This window comes from Aulonocara sp. 'chitande type north' Nkhata Bay, linkage group LG6 (assembly GCF_057382095.1).
Source record: "Aulonocara sp. 'chitande type north' Nkhata Bay isolate Kocher_YH1m ecotype deep benthic linkage group LG6, A_spYH_male_GT1.1, whole genome shotgun sequence".
Taxonomy (NCBI): Eukaryota; Metazoa; Chordata; class Actinopteri; order Cichliformes; family Cichlidae; genus Aulonocara; species Aulonocara sp. 'chitande type north' Nkhata Bay.
Genome location: NC_141349.1, coordinates 27,350,776 through 27,370,334, shown reverse-complemented (window position 1 = coordinate 27,370,334; position 19,559 = coordinate 27,350,776). Strand labels below are relative to the sequence as shown.

Here is a 19,559-nt window from a genome sequence, read left to right as displayed (position 1 = left end):
ACAGATACTATTTTTATTTAAAACCAGTTTCCTGTTTCCTGAGAGTTTTCAGTAAAGGCCAACCCAAATGATGGAGAATGTACTGGTGGGAAGGTTTTTAACAGAAAAATACTATGTGTGTACACTTTCAGTGGATTTACCCTCAGATATAACAATTCTAAAATCATCAACCCTGATTGCTGATTGCACTTACTGTAATGTACTCAGTCGACAGTGTTTACAAGAAAAGTTTAATCCAAAGAGTCCAGGAATGCACAGCGGACCATCGTGACACAAAGCAGATGACAAAGGGAAAGACAGGACTGTGCAGCGTACACACTCAGAGATGACTGTGGATGAGACGCAGATGAAAGCAGTTCAGCTCATCTATTAGACGTAGGTGGATCAATCTAAATATCGATAGTATTGATAACAATGCTGACAGTGATATTGGATTGATACTAGCATGATAGCATCGATAAATTGTTACTGAACAAAGTCCATCAGGTTCAGTAGCCCACTGAATTGTGCTAAATAAATTGTTCCTTTTAAAATGAAAGAAATATACGTGTTTTGACTGTCACCTCTGTTTTATTTATTGCCTATAGCACAGTTAAGCAGAAGCTGACCCAGAGGGATTCAAAGACAGACACATTTACATTCAAGGTCACCAAAAAAATCCAGGTTCAAAATACATCACACAAGTGATGATGGTTCATCTCATAAACCATGACACACTGCTCTGCCCTGCATGAACTGGCGTTATAGGCTTAAGGTATCAGCATCGGTACTGGTATCTGCAATTCCCTGCATTTACTTGATACTGATTGATACTAAAATGTGCAGTATGGCACAGCACTATGAACTATACGATGACAAAAGGTGGGAAAAGAACAGGACGTGAAACCAAAACCTTCAAAGTAAAACAGGAAGTAACAGACTGGGATATTTTGGAAAATGCAGCTTTTTCTTAGCTTTTTGGATTTTCATCTACACATAAATTGTGTTTTAGGTCAATGAAAATGGAGCTTTTGAAAAAATAAAAGACTCCAAAAAGGACTTTTAAGATGAAGATTTTCAGAAACTCTATATAATCCAAGAAACCCAAAATAAAGATTTTGTTGTACAAGGTGCACACTTTATCTGTTCTTTTCTTCACATCGGCCTGTGTTGTTGTTTATAGGCTTCTGATAAGCCAGACGTTTTTTAGTGTTCTGATTATATTACCTGTTTGTTTGATATGCTCTCGTGCATTCATGTAGACTAGATTAAAAATCTCTCATTTAAAAAATAACCGTATACGTGTGGATGCAGCCTGACACTAAACAGCGTGTGGATGTGGTAAATATAAAATATAAAGTGGTAAATATAAAACCACTGTGTTACAGCTGGTCACAGTAAAGCCTTGGCGGTACTGCATGGAGGTTATTTACCTCTAAGATATGTTGTTAAGCTTACTGGGTTTTAATTAAATACACACATGTTCACAGTTGGAATACGTTTTATTAAAAAGCCACCATGTAGTTGTAGTTATTCTTAAAAAACAGCCCCACAGAAATAGAATGTTTCATCCTTACAGGAGATACTGTACGCAGACTGTGAAGACCATTTTTAAACAAAGAGGAGCTGATTAGAAATTACCAACAGTTTGATTAACTGATGGGTTTTTTTCCCTCTGTAAAAATGCCCATTATGAGATAGTCTCTCAGTTGTGGGGATTTGCTGCTCAGTTTTAATTTAACTGTAAGCCTAATATCATTGGATTATGAGTTGTTTGGACAGCAATTTGAAGAAAACTTGCAGATCAGTTAGTAATAAAAATAACTGTTGCCCTAGTTGGATAAATCCCCTAAAGCCGTTTCACTGTGTAATCACGACAATCTCAAACTAAACTGAAACAACAGAAACGGAACCTTTTAAAGAATAAATATATAATATATTAATACTGAACACCATAATCTTCTAATACTGCAAATATCTGCTATCCACATTTAAGCGTAACACTTCATGCGGTGCTCATGTGTTAATCTGAATGTTTCAGCTGTTTCAGCATTGTGCAGCTTGTCTGTATGCAGTGTCCTCATCATTAGCAGCTCTGTCACTGTGTTGTCACGTTTTAAGGAATAAGCTTGTCTGTCTCTGCTGGATCTGCAGAACTCCACAGTCTTTTCTTCTGTCTGTGGCCAAGATTTTTAATGACTGTACTTCAGAAACTCTGGTTAGATAATCACAAAAAAACAAGCAAAACAGTGTTGTCTGGCAGGTTCAGAGTCACAAGCTTTGTCCTTCTGATTTTCTTTCGATGGAAAGTCAAAACTCTTTTAGAGATGCTAAAATGTGTTTTATGTAGACCCCCCCCCCCCCCAAATCATTGGCTCAAACACATTAAATTTGTCAGGTCTTTATTTGAATTTCCACCTTTTGCCACGTGCAAGGGAGAAAACAAAACAGAAACACACCATAGCCCTCGGTGTGACACGTGCATCCGCACACTGAGGAAAACTTGGCCAGAGGTTGGAGCAGATGTTTTCTGGATGTTATTTGAATGGTGACCAGCTGACAGAGCTGAGAGGTTTGGTGCCGAGCGTTTAGACTCGCTCTATGACACATCAAGGACATTTTTTCCTGTAATATTTGTTATCAGTGGTTGACAGTCTGGGTATTATATTTGCACAACAGCTCAGTAAATCCAACAAAATGACTTGTCTTCTTGGCACAGAGAGGGCAGACCAGCTGCCGATGCTGGAGGAGGTATGACGATGTGTAGTAGAGGAATTCAAAGGTCTGTGGCCTCAGGTAATTAAGGGGAATTATAAAACAGACAGAGTGGATAGCCACTGAGTTATTTTATCTACTCCCTTGATGCCACAGGCTTGCTATCAAATCCTCAAGAGAGCTGTAGCTGTTCAACACTCAGATTGTGCCACCAGAGAAGCAGTTGAGACCAAAATTGCTTGTGGATGGAAAACTACGGTATCATGTTTCTGCTTTTCAGAAAGGCCACTAAAAGAAACCTGCGAAAATACATTTCAGCCGAGGTTGAAAACATGGTGTGAGTGGCTTTTTATACACTGTGCTGTGGGTAGCACATTGTATCAGAGTGAGTTACAAGACCCTTTTTAAAAAGAAAAAGAAAAAACAGTGTGCACTGTAGGCTATTGTACCATTACATACATATTGCAGAAGCATGCACCGACGAAACAGAGGACTGCTGTGGCAGTGTAACCTCAGTGGAATAAATGGCTTCAATGAGGTAATGAAGACCTCAGGGGATAGATGGATCCTGCCTCAACCCTGTGTTTGTCATCGTCCCTTTGCCTGAGTGTGTATATTCTGTTGTCCGCGTGTGCGCACTCTCTGTCCCAGTCAGTTTATTTGCCTCTGATGAAGAGACCATATAATGTTGTTTCGAGGGCTGAGGCAGCTTCAGTACAACAGTAGAGATCCACAGTGCGTCTCGTTATAAGTGCAATTAGCAGGGAGAGGATTCTCGACCAAACTAAAGTGCACTTAATGAAACACCCAAGACCCTCTTCAATAAGGCAGTGATTTTTCTCTGCCATTCTGGCCCGTATGCAACGCAGTGCGCAAGGTGACAGATTAGTCGGTAGGGAAGAAGTATTAAAGATTACTTAAACAGATTTTACTCCTCTCTTCTTTCCAACGTTCCTTAGGTTCATTGAAGTTTGTGGAGATTCACATTTGGAAAGCTGTCTTGAGCATTTCAAGTGGTTTGAGGTCTGGACTTTCCAGTACGTTCATTCTTTTGTTTTCCAGCCATTCTGTTGCAGTATGCTGTGCTTGGCATCACTATCCTGTTGCATGACCATTTTCAGCCAAGCTTTAACTGCCGGACAGATGGTGTCACATTTGACTCTAGAATACTTTGGTATACAAAGGAGTTTGGGGTTGGACTCAGTGACAGCAAGGTGCACAGGTCCCGTGGCTGCAAAACAAGCCCAGATCATCACCTCACCGGCACTGTGCTTAACAGCTGCTGTGAGGTGTTTGTGCAGATATGGTTTTTGCAGAAGTCTTGTGTTCAGTTGCACCTTTGCAATCCTAAACTTTGCTGCTATGTTATTTTCAGAGAGAGAAGCCTTTCTCCTGGTAACCCTTCCAAATAAGCCATACATGTGCAGTCTCTTTCTAACTGTTCTGCCATGAACTTTAACATTTCATATGCTAACTGAGGCCTATGGAGTCTGTGAAGCGGCTCTCAAGGTTTTTTGCAATTCCTCTGAGGATTGCAGGGTTTGACCTTGTGGTAGGTTTCCTGGGACATCGACGCCTGGGAAGATGTTTCTAACTATACAAAGATTACAAATTGAAATAGTGTTATAAGCCTTCTGAGATTGATGGGTGGTTACAATTGCTACTAACTACCAAAACCGCTTTTGCTGCTTTCATGGAGGTCCTCACATTTGCTGATGATCAGGTAATCAAGTGCATTTGACTAGCAGCACCTTGGTGTTACTGACCCTCTCGTTTGTGAAGGTGTACTTAGATTTCACACACTGCTTCTGCTTCTTGGCTTAGGTATAATAGGCCATATTTTGTTGTTCATCTGAGGTTGTATTTTACAAACTGAAAGAGAAACATTTATTTTTATTGCTTTAATATGTAAAACCTTAGAACTTTCAGAGGGTCTACTTTCTTTTTCAAAACTATATATCTTTTTATCTGCTTTCTCTCAGCCTCTCTCATCCCACTCAGTGACTAAATTAAAATCTTGAAGCATCCAAAGTGTCAGCATGATTCAGTACAAGAGGCTATTTATCTAATGGTCAATGCATTCCTGATATGAGGCAAAAACCAATTAACAAGTGCGATGTGGTTTATATGGTTTATTCCTTACAGACCCTCCGCTGTAATTTAAAAGAACACACGCATATCCACACAGCTGTAGCTGTTGACGTTTTTCTTTAGTCTTTAAATCACCATCCCGCAGCCTTAAATACTCATTTGAGGACCAAATTATTATTTGTGTTTAGTATTCGTCCACAGCTGGAAATAGTTCACGCAAATAAACAATTTGCTCATGTTTGAGAAATATTGGCTGAAAAATGAAAGGATCGGGCTGTTTTAATAAGGTCTTTCGTCTTTTAAAAAGATGTTTAGATTCCTGTTTAAGAGGGGTGAATAATATTTAGGAAAATGTAAACGGGAGTGGCACAGATAGAGCAGGGTGGGGAAGCGTTTAAAGATGGACCGAGGCATATTTGGTTCTGGTCATTTGATTTCACGGTGAACAAAAGCAGCTTAGTCTGTATCTTTTTATCCAGTTATGACTGTAACAGTACAGTGGGGAGGCAGGGTATTTTGCTGCTAACAGCCAGGCCTCGCTGACAGTTGACTTTGTGAGACTTTGTGAGAGTGAATTGAATAATTATAGAGGATGTAAATAGAACTTTTGTTAGCTTCCACCACCTCTGCAGGAGAGTCATTATAGCTGCATGATGTCTGATTACCTGAGTGAATACAACGGTATCACATGAGTCTGACTGACACATCACTTTTTGGTGAAATACAAGCTGTTCCATGGAGCACACGTCTTTTCCATCTATGAAACAGCTCGTGAGTCAGTTTTCTAATTCTGTTAAAAATAAAAAGGGTTACATCCTAAAGAGCTGTGACATCGAAACGCCGAAAACGACTGTCCTCAAAATGAAAGTGAGAGTGAGTGCTCAAAACCCATTTTCAGAATTTCACTTCAGTGTGTCGTTTAGCAGCTTAAATAACAAAAATTATGTCAGCAAAAAGTTAAAATAAATTAAAATACATATTATGTCACCAGCACATGAATGGAAGCATTGAGCTAAAACGTAAGATCAATAGGTACTTTCACTGTGGTCCCCAGTCACACAAGCTTGGAGATCGGTCAGTGACTGCCTGGCAACGACTGGTCGCTAGGCAAAAATGCCTGGCAGGAGGTTGCTTGGTGTCACTTGGTGACACTGGTCGCACAGAGGTTTCCTCCTTTCAAGTGCATTAGGTGGATTTTGCATGGAAGTAAAACACTCACCAACTACTTGCTATGCGGCTATGAAGGGTTCAACATTTACCTTGAATAAAGCATGACCAGAATTATTGCCAAACTTGCAAGCTCAATCTCTGGGTGACCAACTGGTTATGGTAGCTACTTATAGCAATGCAATCAGAGTCAGGAAGTTTCCCTCCTATTTTTATTCTAGTGTGACCAAGGTATTGTAACGATAATCGAATTACCGTTTTTGCAATAGTAAACCCTTACTTTACTTATTACTTTAAAAAAGTAATCAGATTACAGTAACGCGTTACTGCCCATCTCTGGTTACCAGCTGTCAGCTACGTAAAAAAGGATCCTGGTGTAGAAAGTAATATTAAATAAATTCTAACAACAGCTTATTAAGCTTAAACGTGCTGCTGTTGTTTATCCGCTGGTTTCCTCTTTCTGGTGTAAAGTGGGCCAAAAACAAACAAGAGAGGCGAGAGTCGCGACAGAAAAGCCGATCAGCTGATCATTGATCAGTGTCATGATTGAAGTAGCAACAGGAGAGGGAGGGGGAGAGAGGCAGTCGCTCCATGTATCGGTTGTTAAGCTTAACGTGTAAATGCTTTACAAACATTCAGAGATGAACTTACACACTTGCTTTACTTCTCTCTTGGATAATTTTTTCAGAGATGAAATGCCGGTTTGGTAGCGAGGCTCCAAATGCTCAACCAGACCGCCAACAGGTCTAGTACTCCAAAGCCGCTCTATCATGTCACGCATGCTGCCCCGACCTGCTAAGGTTATCAGCTGAGTTGCGCCATGTGGCAAGTTTTGTGAGGTGCTTTTGTGATATTTAATGGATTGGATTACAGTTTTTATTTCTCTCCTATATCTGATCCAGTAATTTAGGTCAGTATCAGACCGATACCGATACGTAATATCGGATCGGTCCATCTCTATTTTAAACTAGCTTCCTTCTGTGATTTTAAGGCCCCTTTGGACATTGAGATATAGTACGCGAGACAGTTGCTGATTTGCTCCTGTGTGGCTGAAAAACCAGTCTCCCAATCTCCACCAGCTAATAGAGTACAGTTTTGAATTATTGATGCTGTGTTGGAGTTACGACAATAAGCAGAAATGTCAAACATTGTCACCTGCTGCTGCGTCTCACCGAGGGAAATCCAGACCTTTAAATTAAATAAAAACCCTCAACGCTGAGATTTTTTTTCCGCTGTTGGACTGTCGGCTCATACTGTGTGTATTCCTCGAAGTCAAGTAGTTTTCTAATTCACCAAAGCGTCGAGTTTAGTGCAATTTGATATTACTTATAAGTCATGTCTGATGCAGCGTGTGCTTCAGCTCGGATGAGAAAAGTACCACTCTTACCTTTAACTGACCACCCACTGAATGTAAATGGGCTCCTTAATAGATATGCCTGTCAGCTTATGTTATCCACAATGCCTTTCAGTCACTATACAGTTCAACCCACCACATCAAGCCCCCAGGGATATAGCAGGGCCTGGTAATGATGACCTACGTATGTTTCAAATAAAGTGGCAGCTTGAGTTTTAATGTCTCAGACGGCTGCTTAGAGCCTGTGCAGCATACACCCTGGAGTCTGTAATCCGCTGCAATATCCATGGGAAACATGTGACCAGTAAAGTCCTCACAAATTGGGGGAATTGACAGGGGACAAGCTGATCAAAGCAAACTATTGATGGACTGATTGATCATGTCGATTTTTCACTGGCAGATTGGAGCCCTGTGATGGCGAGCTTGTGCAGTTGCATGTCTTATGCAGCTCTGGTTATTCAATTGGTGGTCTGTGCCATTTGACAGACTTCTGTGATCAATGTTCTTTGTAAATGTTAAGGCCGATACGGTTGATGGCGCCATCTTATTGGCATGATCTAGCTCAGCCCAGATGGTGCTGTGCGCACATTAACCTCACGGTGTGCGTGTGTGTATTGGTGCATGTAGGGAGGGCACAAACTCATCTTCTCACATTGGGGAAAACATGAGGCCACGTACTCAATCAGGAGGGATGACATGTCTGACTGTATTAAGGATTTAACCATTCTCCAGATCCACACTCCTTGTCTTCTGCTCATAATAAGTAAAAAATATTTTTTCAACTGCAGGCTTGATGATGAATCTGTTCACTCTTAACCTGAGGCACACCTGCTCTAGCCTTACATTATCAATTCTGTATTACCAAATAGCAACATGAGCACATGGCTAATTAACATAGCGTTACCTAATGCAAGAAGCTATTTCTGGACCTATATTTACACTCATGCTTGGACCAACACATAGGACATTTTTCATTAAGAGCTATCTTTATTTCACTCACAAACAGACCGTATACAAAAGATGGACATAACCACCACCCATTAGTTAACAAGGTCATATTGTGAAGCCTCAAGCTGAGCATTTTTACTGTTGCCATTTTGGCTTTTTAAAGCAAGTTTGGTGTGGATTGCCTAAGAGTTGTCCACAATATTATATGTGATACAACTGCCAGTTGCTAGGGAAAAATGTGTTATCCTTCCCTGGCTGGCAGTGGTTCCTGGCTCTCACTGGATTAAACTGGATGCAAAGAAGGTGCTGCACCAAAAACTTCCAAAGAGATTGCTTTGGTTGCTAGCAGATTGCCATAGTTGCTTGTAGTTTTTCATGCTTGTCTGTAAATATTGTGTACTAGTAGTACAACTTGGAAAAGTGCGACACAAATGGTAAATTGACTTCAAAATAGAATTGTTCCTTGGAACTACCAACGTGTTTTAAAATGTGCAACTTTTACTTTTAAGGCAAATTCTCTCCATCTCTGAATTGTGTTGCACTTTTCACTTTTTCTGATCTGATCTTTTGTACCTGGCTATAAACTTTTTAACATGAGAACTGAATCCACATTGGAGGCAGCCTCTAGTGGGACCTATAGGAACTGCATTCTTTGGCTTTGTTCTTCACCTGCAAATGTTGCCTTTTGTGTTGTATATGCTGCCTTCCAGATAGCTCGGAACACTGCAGGAAGAGCAGGAAAAACAGGATTTGTGTTGGTTCTTAGCAATGTAGAGCCATTCGGGTATCACTAGCAATACAGCATAATAATTGTTTATTTGCACTTAAAAACACTGCACAGGACATTTGTGGATAGAGCTTGGTCAGTGCTCTGTGCATAGCTTAGTTAACGAGTCATAAATACACAACAGTGGCAATATAAATGAAAGTTTTTGCAGTTTTACTACTGTTTACATCCAGTGCTGCCATCTTGGAATACTAACTCAGAGTTGCTGGGGTTGCTCTAGCTTTCCAAGTGGTAAAAGCTGAGGGAGTGTTCCAGATTAACATTAGAACTGGGATTCGGAAAGTTAGACTTCCAACTTATTCAAGAACACAGCAATAGAATATGCGAGCCAATAGGACATTTTTTTGTCATAGACATCTATATTCAAGCTTTTTTAATTATGTAATCAGCAGAGTCGTCCCCTATTGGCCATTATTCAAGTTTTTGACATTGTTAAGGCCATCTTTTATATACAGATCATGTTTTCACCATAAAACCTGGCTCTGTTTCCCTCACAGCTGTTTCGCTTAACTTTAACAATGCCTGTCTGAGAAACATAATGAGAGACAAAAGGGCAGAGGGGTGTATTGAAAATTTGTTGGTTTCAGAAACGTGTTTGACCCACGGAGCACACATTTGGGCTTTGTGTCTGCACGTGCCGTTTAATCACGTCTGCAGTAAATTACTGGATACAAGAAGTGCACTTATGGCAGTGTCTTGTGTTAGCGCCCATTGCCACTTATCCATGTTCTCTTTGTAATTGCTGTGTGTGCGCTGTAATGGGCACGCATGAGCACATAGATTCAAATGTCAGCTCGGATTTGTTGATGCTGTTTTGTTCTAATAGGCTGTGAGTAAATAATCCACTCTCGACACCCTGCGTTTAAATGTTATTAATTGGGGGGGGGCTGTTAATGACGGCGGAGACGTTGCATGAAGGTCTGATTAGTCCACATGTCACAGCCGCTCCCGCTCAGTGTTGCCGGCTGGCTGCTCCCATCCATCGTGTTATTTCTGTTTATTTGCCGGTAGCACTTCTGGACATCCATTTTTAATGTGAGGGACGGTCAAAAAAAAAGAAAAAAGGAGGACTGGATCTTCTCCGTCTGCAGGAGCGCGTTAACTCACCTCACAGGTGTTGTGCACATGTTTGCGCGGAAGGGGCCCTCGTGCTGTTTGTTTTATGTTACAAGTATTTTATTTTTGTCAGTGAGAGTCGGCGCCGGCAATATGCGCCAGCTTAGATAAAAAGTAAATTGTGTATTATTAGGAGAGGGCACGCACTGCATGTAGTGTACTGTGCGGGTTGTGTGTATCTTCCTGTCCAGGGTGTTATGTGGAGGCATATTTGAATTGTTACCATGGAAACCGAGCTCTGCCGTTACACAGGAACCCGGATGATTCTGTGCGTCTCTCCGCTCTCTCTCCCTCTCCTGCTGCTGTCACACTTCTTGTGGGATTTTAAACATTTTTTTCATACTTTCTCTCCACTGCCCTCTCTGAGTGATTTCATCTGCTCATTTTCAGAAGTTCAGCCATTTTTATCCAACTTACTGTACACTATAGCTTTCACAAAACAAAAATAGACCCCAAAACATTTCATTAACCTCCTCCCCACCCTTGGTCCTTCTTTTATCATCTCATGGTAATCATGTCTTCTTTTAATCTTCCCTTCTTCCACCTTCCACGCCTCCCTCCTTCACTCCCTCCTTTGGGTTTCTTATTGCTGTTCCTTCCTCCACCTCCATCTCTTTTGTGTATGTCTCTATTTATTCTCTCCTCTCGCCCCTCTCTTCTCTCTCCTCTTCTCTCTGCTGCCTTCCTCCCACTCGCTTCCTCCTCCTCCTCTCTCTCTCTAGGCTCTGGTGTCTTCATGGAGAATTCAGCTCGTTTACAATTAGCATGTGCACCTGCAATTAAGCCTGACAAACCTCTGGTAATTAGACCTTTTAGACAAACTGTTTGGTTTTTTTTCTTTGGTATGTGGCGATCACATCCAGGCGGTTCGGCCTCTTTCTTTTAGCGCAGATTTGCTGGTTTCTGTCAGACATCAGCAGTGCTCACAACTTCTCTCTCCCTCTTTTGGTTTTTTTGGACTTTTATGCTATGGGTGCTGACTGTATCAGCTCCGCAACACACAGGCTGCTTGATAAATAAAAGATTAGCAAAGGTGTTGTGTGAAGGAGGTAGAGAGACAAAGCTTTTTATTCTTACCCTTCATTTATCCCTCTCCTCAAGTGCTCCTTTGTGCTTAATTTAGAATAGAGGCATAAACATATACTCATTAGGATTCCTCATCTTTATCTGTGCAGAAAATATGCCCAAATTTGCACTCCCTGTTCACTTGTATGTGCGCGCACTCAGAAACCACAATTCTCACATCAGGCTATGACTAATTGTGTTTCTCCCTGCCTGTCACCTCCCTCTGCTTACATCTTTCACCCCGCCTCTGCCTTTTCTATCTCTCCCACTTTCTTTCCCTTCGCCCCTCTTCCTTCCATGCTCGTCTCCGCTCATCTTTGTACATGTGCTAATAGTAGCAGCGAATACCGGCAATAATAATACTGACTAACAGGTCTGCAGTTGACTTCAAAGATCAGCAAATGGGTCTCAGAGGGTTGAAGGGAGCGACCAAAAAGACAGGTTTGGAGGGCTAAGGAGAGAAAAGCAGTGGAAGCAGTGAGGGAGAGGGAGAGGGAGGGAGGGAGGGAGGGAGGGAGGGAGAGACACTCAGTGAGTGTCTAATGGTCACTTAGCCTGGCAGCAAGTCCATGAAGCTGTGAGGCTGTCAATCTGTCAAAATGCACCCAGTGCTATCATGACTCCCTTAAAACAGAGACGCACACACACTCACACACACACAAACACACAAAACTCCCTCTCTTTCCTGCTCTGTCTTTGATGTGTGCCACAGGGTTCCTCCGAGGAAGTCACGGCACAGTTTAATGGATGTGGCGTTGTCACTTGATGCTCTATGAGAGCTCACAGCCCTCTCTCTCTCTGTGAGGTTTTATTTCCAGCTATATGGGTCACTTAGCTTGTTCTGCGGTTAAAGGGTCAAATTTTCTGTATTTTGATAGCCTGGTCAGAACTGGGCTTATTAGCCTTATCCTTAACATAAAGCAAAGAGCAAAGACATTATTACTGCTCTGGAGTCCAGTGGCAGCATGCTTTACACCACCGGATTCGGCACTTTACATTGTGCTTGGTGATTTAAGGCTTGAATGCAGCTGCTTGGCCATGGAAACCTAATCTATGAAAGTCTCTACACACAGTTCTTCAGCAAATCTGAAGACCGCATGAAGTTTAGAGGTCTGTAGCGATTGACGGAGCAGAAAGCTCTGAGATTTTATGTGACCTACCACTTCATGGCTGAGTTTCTGTTGTTCCAAATCTGATCCACTTTGTTATAATAGCACTAACCGTGGACTCTGGAATATATATTGGTGAGGAAATTTAATGATTGGATTTGATGTACAGGTGGCATCCTTTCATGGTACCACGCTGGAAGTCACTGAGCTCCTGAGATCGACCCATTCTTTCACAAATGTTAGTAGAAACAGTCTGCATGCCTAGGTGCTAAATTTTATACACCCGTGGTCTTGGGAATAATTGGAACATCTGAATTCAGTGATTTGGATGGGTGAGTGAATACTTTTGGCAATATAGTGTATGTCCGGCAAGCGTAATGGCGAGTTACTGGCCCGTTTGAAAGGAAAGCTGTAGTGAGACTGAAAACAGATGTCGGCAAACTGAGGAGTGTATTTAGGAACACTCCTCAGTGCAAACTTTTGGGAAAAAATATTATGTTGGACACAATTTCAAGTCCTTAAGTTGTGAGGTGATTTGAATCCTAGCCCTGTTGCCAGGGGTTGTCCTTTCTCAAACAGCAGGACCTTGGCAACCCATGCCAAAACAGCTCAGGTATTTACACCTTCAATATGCAAGATGTTGACTGTGAGATCCAGCTGCTTACAAGCTTAATAAAAGAGTGTCAAAAAGCTGACTCGCAGGCCAGAATCAACCTACAAAAGGGTCCAATCAAGCTCAGTGGATGGAATTGCAGCGATTTAGGCTACACCTTTTGGCTTTTTCCTGTATTTTGCATCAGGAAGCACTCGGTTGCAAGAAAAGATCACATCCCAAGAGCAAAATGATTTATTATTATCTGTGTTATTGTCAGTTTTACAGCGTCCTTTCTGCCATACCACCGAAGTAGGACGGCTAATTCGAGAAGCCGTGCCTACGCATTTTTGTTTTATGACAGTAATGTTTCTTTATAATTACAGCAAACCGACAGGTAAACTGAGTTATATTGTTGAAGTTTCTCTTATGTTTTTTCGCAAAGCTGAAAAAATGAGAACATGATGATGATAAACTTTGCAGGCTGTTCATGACCTGTTTTGCAAATTGATGTGTCATTGACTGTTTTTCTGAATGTACTGTGATCTGATATGTCCCAGCTCTTGACGTGGGCTGTGGTTACTGTCATTTTCTGCAGGTGGTCGTGTTTTGCATCATCACTGTTGTGTATTAATTAATTTATATTTCAGTTCATATTTAAAGTGTTAAACATCATTTTCAGATGTTTTGCATTTATCTTCTCTTTCTGTCTCTGTTCTCTTTGCCTCCAGGGACGGCATTTACACTCCTCCACAATGCTTGTCAGCCTCCACCGTTCTCACTCCCATCTTCAGGACAAGCAGTTGATCTCCCCCTCCTCCCCCCATCCTCCCTCCCCTCCTCCAGACCAGTCATCCTATCACCCTTATCCGTGCCCTCGGCTGACGCTGCCTTTCCTCTCTCTGTCCTTCTCTCTGCTCCTCCTCTCCATTGTCCTCTTGCCCGTCTGCGAGTCCCGCAGGGGCGGAGGTCCAGGAACTGGGCCTGGAGGTTCCCCAGGGGGACAAGGAGGCCAGAGGGGAGGCAGCAACCAGAGGGGTGTAGTTATCCCTCCGCATTACTCCCCCGGCTCTCCAGCACTTCCCCCCATCAGTCCCAAGTTGATCAACTCGCTCAGCATTGCTGTCATCCTGGTGGGCAACTCTAGTGAAGTAGCCTTGGGGGCTGGACTTGAGAAGGAGGACTTCCTCCACATCCCGTATCCTCCCAAAGTCGAGGTGGTCACCATGAACGAGACCGACCCCAAAAGTATCATCAATCGGATCTGCGCTCAAATGACAAGGAACCCACTGCAAGGCGTCGTGTTCGGTGACGACACAGATCAGGAGGCCATCGCTCAGATCCTGGACTTCATCTCTGCACAGACACACATCCCCATACTGGGCATCAGAGGAGGATCTGCCATGGTCATGGCTGCTAAGGTAGGAGAACTCGGCTGAGTGCATCAATGCTTTGATCCACAGTCCACTATAATCGGGAACAAATATTAAGGTGAAGGGAAAAGAGATATACCTCATCCTGCTGTAGAATAATGCCTCCTAGATACAATTTAGAGTAATGTACTTACGACTAATAATATAATTCCCGTGCAGGTTTCTAGATTAATCATATCAGCTGCAATAATTCCAGTCAAAATTCACTGAAAGAAAACAAATAGCTGAATCATTTTTTCTGAGATAATGAACTGGTTTTTTTTTTATGAGTGTGAAGTCTATCAGTAGTATCATTTGTTAATTTGTCCTTGTACTTTTTATGTTGCATCAGCCCCTCGGTGCTCGGTGCTGCTTCTTATTCCAAACCAGCCTCTCGACTGATTGACTTTGCTGTTAATAGACACCCCCCCCCCACTGCCCTCCGAGCCTGACGTCACATCGGAGCTCCTGACAGCGAGTCGACTCAACGTTCAAAGGACTCACAGTGGAAAACAAAAGAATACATAATAAGTCAAAAAACCATCTCTGTGGGACTGAGATACACGAGATTTGGCACAAACTGGGCTGCACAAGTAGAATCCATAACCCCGAAATGGAAGAACAGCTTTGAAATGTAGCCTCAAAGATGTCATGTTAATAGCCTTTTAAGTTTCTCACAGAGGAATGGCGGGGTCCGTACAAGCGTGCAGGAGGAGTTTTTAAAAAATTTGTTTTTAGTTTTTTTAAAATTAACTTTTAGATGCATGCTCGCTGTGGGGCGTACAGTAGATTCAACATATTGTTTGTTACCAAGTGCAAAAGTTTCTGTTGACCTTGTTATAGTTTGGAAAAACAAATCTTACCTTCCAGCCACATATCTATTAGTGGAATAAGTTGAGTGTGTTTTTTAAAGTGTATTGAACATTTTTAAAAGTCCTGAAAGTTTTATCGCAGTACTGCATTATGTTAGAGGCTGGTGAGGACTTTAAGGAAATGACAGCAATTAAATCAGGGATTCGGGTCGGCTCGGAAAAGCTTCATTGCCCATAATTTTTCAAAACTCACATAAAAGTCAAACCACTGTATGCTCATACTGATTGAAAACCTCCGATGAAAAAGCTGCAAATATTATCATGCAATAAATAGCACATGCATTTTTCTCTACTGCATACTTGCAATTTTTCAGAGATGAAAATAATCATTAGAAAAAATTACAGATAGATTGCTTAAAACTGCTGCAGTTAAAGACTTCACATTAGCAGCTCTCGTGTGTATTGTGAAAATGTAAATTCTCCACCACCAACCTGAACAGTTGCTACACGGCAACGATCCGTTTTTTCACCCTGCCACCTAAATGTTGCGGCAGAAATAGAGATTCATCAGACCAGGCAATGTTTTTCAAATTTTCTGTAGACCAGTTTTGTGAGACTTTTAGATCAAGTGTCCCGTTCTTCTACTGCTGAAGCCCATCTGCATCATGCTCCAGTATTTTTTAAATTCAGTGCTCTTCTGCATACTTTGGTTGTAGTGAGGGTGTTTTTTGAATTACTGTTAAAAACAGTTTGCAGATCAGCAGCTTCTAAAATACACAGACCAGCCCGCCTGGCACCAACAACCTTGCGACATCCAGATTCACTTAAATCCCTCTATTCTGATGCTCAGGTTGAGCTTCAGCAGCTCGGTTAGGCCAGGGGTTGCTGCCACGAATAGCAGCAAGACCCAGCACAGAACACAGCAGACATCAAAACCAACAGCAGATATTAAGTTAGACACAGCATGAAAACAAGAAGCTGGAGTGGAGGTGGGCTGCAAAGTAGCTTGCAGATATGCATCAACTGTAGGCAGGCTAAAGTGACTTAAAATACCACAACTTAAATAGCAATCCATTAGAACTGGGTAGTGATTGAGCCCGAGCTGAACTGAAATCGGCCTGTTATGGCTGTTTGTGGCTTGAATTTGTGCCTGCTTGAACTGATTCTGTGCTCGAATATGTTTATTATGGATCATAAAATCCCCCGAAACAGCAAGTGAGTTTAATATGATCTGGAAATCGCATCTTGTGCCTTGACTTGTTGCTTCAAAGAACATTTTCAATCAAGGATACCTCTCAATTTGAGTAAACAAAGAATCAAATGAATGCTCCAAATCAAAGAGAGCTGCTTTAATGTCCTTGCAAGAAGGAGCTCTCTCCAGTGAGAAACACTCAGAGCCTACGCAGCCTTTTCTTCCCCGCTTCTCTAAAAGACAGTTGCATGGACGTTGCGTAGAGAAAGAATGCAATGAAGAGATGATACTGAAGAGATGAAGACAGAGCGAACAGAATAAACAAGTGAGGGGGGGGGGGGGGGGGGGGTGAAGGTTATGACATAACACAACGTGTGTGGGTGTGAAGGAGGAAGAGGAGTTTGCTTAACCTATAATTATCGCATTTTGCAGCTGACAGGGAGACAGAGGCCACAGGCTGAGAGTGACAGAGGCGAAAGGATTGATAAGAGTGTGAGAGTCATGTAAAAGCACTGCTGAGGAAATGCGACGCATGAGAGAGAAATGTGTGCATGTGTGTGGGTTAATGCATTTGATGCTGAACACAGTTTTTCAGGAAATCTCAGTAGTTTCTCATTCTCAGTGATTACCGCTCACTTGGCTCGTTCTCCTTAAACCTTTATTCTTCTTCTGCTTGTTGTCAGTCACACACACACACAAGGGGGTGAATGCAGTGGATACGGTTGGCACGGCAACCACTTGCTTACACATTTCCCTCTACGTACTGTATAAAAGCAATTAGTGTGAGATAGAGGAAAGCAATGATTATTTCTGAGTCTGACAAAAGCAGAGCTGAAAGAGAAAAGGTCATGGCTGCTAAGGATGTGGCGGTGGGTGAGGTTTTGAATTGAAAGATGAAAAGATTAACGCTAAAAAAAAACGAGGTTAAAAATGCAGAGAGGATCCAAAACAGGCCAGCGAGACTAAGAGGAAAAGTGATTTGCCTTTCAGTGGCGTAAGTTCAAATTTTTTAAAGCGGCTGGATTTTATTTTGAACTGTGCAGTCACACAAACCATTAAAAATTGCCCCGTTTTTCCGATTTAGATTCATGTAATCTGTGTAGATTCACGCAAACAACAGCTGTGACACTTTGCAAACTAGTGTAAAATAAATTACTGAATTGTGCTCGCGGACCAAATTTGTTGCGGTTCCAGTCTTTGAAAGAGCTGCGTGTTGTTGGATGTGGTGGCAAAAGTCACAAGATCTTCAGCTTTGAGAGTTTTATACTTAAATTTTGTTTTCATTCAGTGGTTAGTTAGCTTTAGGCGGACAAAAAAAGATTTGCTGAGAGCAAGAAGCCAAAACTTTGTGGTTATGTTTAGTTGAAGCTGGTGGAAAATATTTTATCTTCCAGTTTACCTGTGTGATGAGTTCCTTCAGGGAATAATCTCAGGAATGCAAGTGCAAAATCATGCTTGAAGCAGTTTTATAAAGATATATTTTGGAGGTTTTATCCCTCATGGGTATAAATGGAATGGTACTTATATAGCGCCTTTCTACTCAATTCAGCACTCCAAGCACTTTCTACTGCAGGTCTCATTGACCCAGTCTCACACACACACACACACACACACACACACACACACACACACACACACACACACCCTTTTTATCTTTCTTACATTCACACACACAAACTCGCACTCATGGATGTAACTCGGGGTTCGGTATCTTGCTCAAAGATTATTGGGCATGTGGCCGGAGAATCAGGGATCAGCCCGATTGGTATTTAAACCACTCTAACACCTGAGTCACTGGAAAGACGACAGGAAGCTGGGAGGAAGAAGTAGTAAAAAGCCTCTCTTGGAAATCAGTTAAAAATGATGTTGTCACTCCTGCACAGTAACAAATAGCTTTATGAGCTGTCATAAGACTGGGGTGAACATTTTGGTTTTCTAATAATTTCTACTGCAGGAGGCAAATAAATTTTGCATTTGATATACGTTTTCATCAGTAAACTGGGATTACTGTGTTGTAAATATTCCAAACCACTGACATTAATGTCTCCTTTAACAGTGGCGTGCTACTGCCACATCAGGTTTTTTTTTAGATTTTGGTCAGTTCCTTAACATAAAAATTCAAGTAGCACCACTCTGACCTGAGGTTTTATAGTTTGAGGAGAGGACCAGCCTGGAAAACCTTACATATATGGCAAAAGTAATGGAGCCATATACACATCTAAAGGACTCGTGACTTTTATGTACTATGCACCTCAGCACTCCACGACAACACTCTTTAACTTTACTGATAGTTGATCGTGGATTGTCTAAGAAGAAATAGATTTTAGAGACTGATTTGTTGCTGTGGTGCCATCCAACTACCAAACCAGTGACCTCTCAAAACCGACGCCGTTCTTTCGTAAATGTTTATAAATGCAGGATATACGGCTTGGTGCATGATTTTATACAATTGTGGCAAAGCATGGAGATGAAAACCCGATCAGTTCAGCTTTTAATGACCCAGTGTCTCTCCCAACTTGGCACAACAGACTGGTGACCTTCACCATCACAGTGTGCATTTATTTCTGTGAACTTATTTATGTCTCTTTTTAAACCAAACCCTGACTTTCTCCTAAACCTAATCAGCTAGTCAGTGAGGTAAATCGAAACAAATGTGAGTGAAATCGAAACACCTCTGCAACCCCTCCTCTTCTTGTACTGGCTTTGCTGCTTGTTCAAAAAAGGAGCTCTTAACAGTTCACATGTGTGAACTGTTGAAGACCTCTGACTTAGTTTAGAGCAGCTGGCAATAGATACAGGAAGTCCAAAAGACCAAACTAGAAACACAACAAGTTGCAGAAACATGTGTGTCAGAGTATTTTTGTTTTTAAAGGTTTTGTAGAAAACACAAAGTTTTTGAGAAACCACACCTGCGTTCTTGACAAGATAAGGATGATATTTCCTTTTTTGTATGCTTCATGATGTGTATAAATAAAGCCAGACTGCACCAAGGAGGTGTGTGAGTCTCTCCCTGAGTCTCTCACCCGTGCACGTTTAAAACTAAGTGTCTGAGTGATATTTCATTGCATCTGAGTACTTGATAATAGAATATCTTTAACAATGTGTTTGCATGTTTGTGCAATTATGTCTGCAAAAAAGCAGGTGGATGTCAGGTTTAGTGATGGAGGTGACCCCAAATGCAGACTCATAGGTTGGTGTCAAATGAAAAAAAGCTTTATTA

The 19,559-nt window shown here is 41.7% G+C and overlaps 1 protein-coding gene across 5 annotated transcripts in view; it reads left to right on the top strand.

Annotated features, from left to right (window-relative positions):
• Window positions 1-19,559, top strand: part of grin2bb (glutamate receptor, ionotropic, N-methyl D-aspartate 2B, genome duplicate b) — a 135,971-nt gene that overhangs the window by 15,420 nt on the left and 100,992 nt on the right. For all 5 annotated transcript variants that reach the window (XM_086296001.1, XM_086296000.1, XM_086295999.1 and 2 more), the window contains exon 3: window positions 13,655-14,344. In XM_086296001.1, the coding sequence (XP_086152127.1) occupies window positions 13,655-14,344 (690 nt within the window). The remainder of the gene's footprint in view (window positions 1-13,654; window positions 14,345-19,559) is intronic.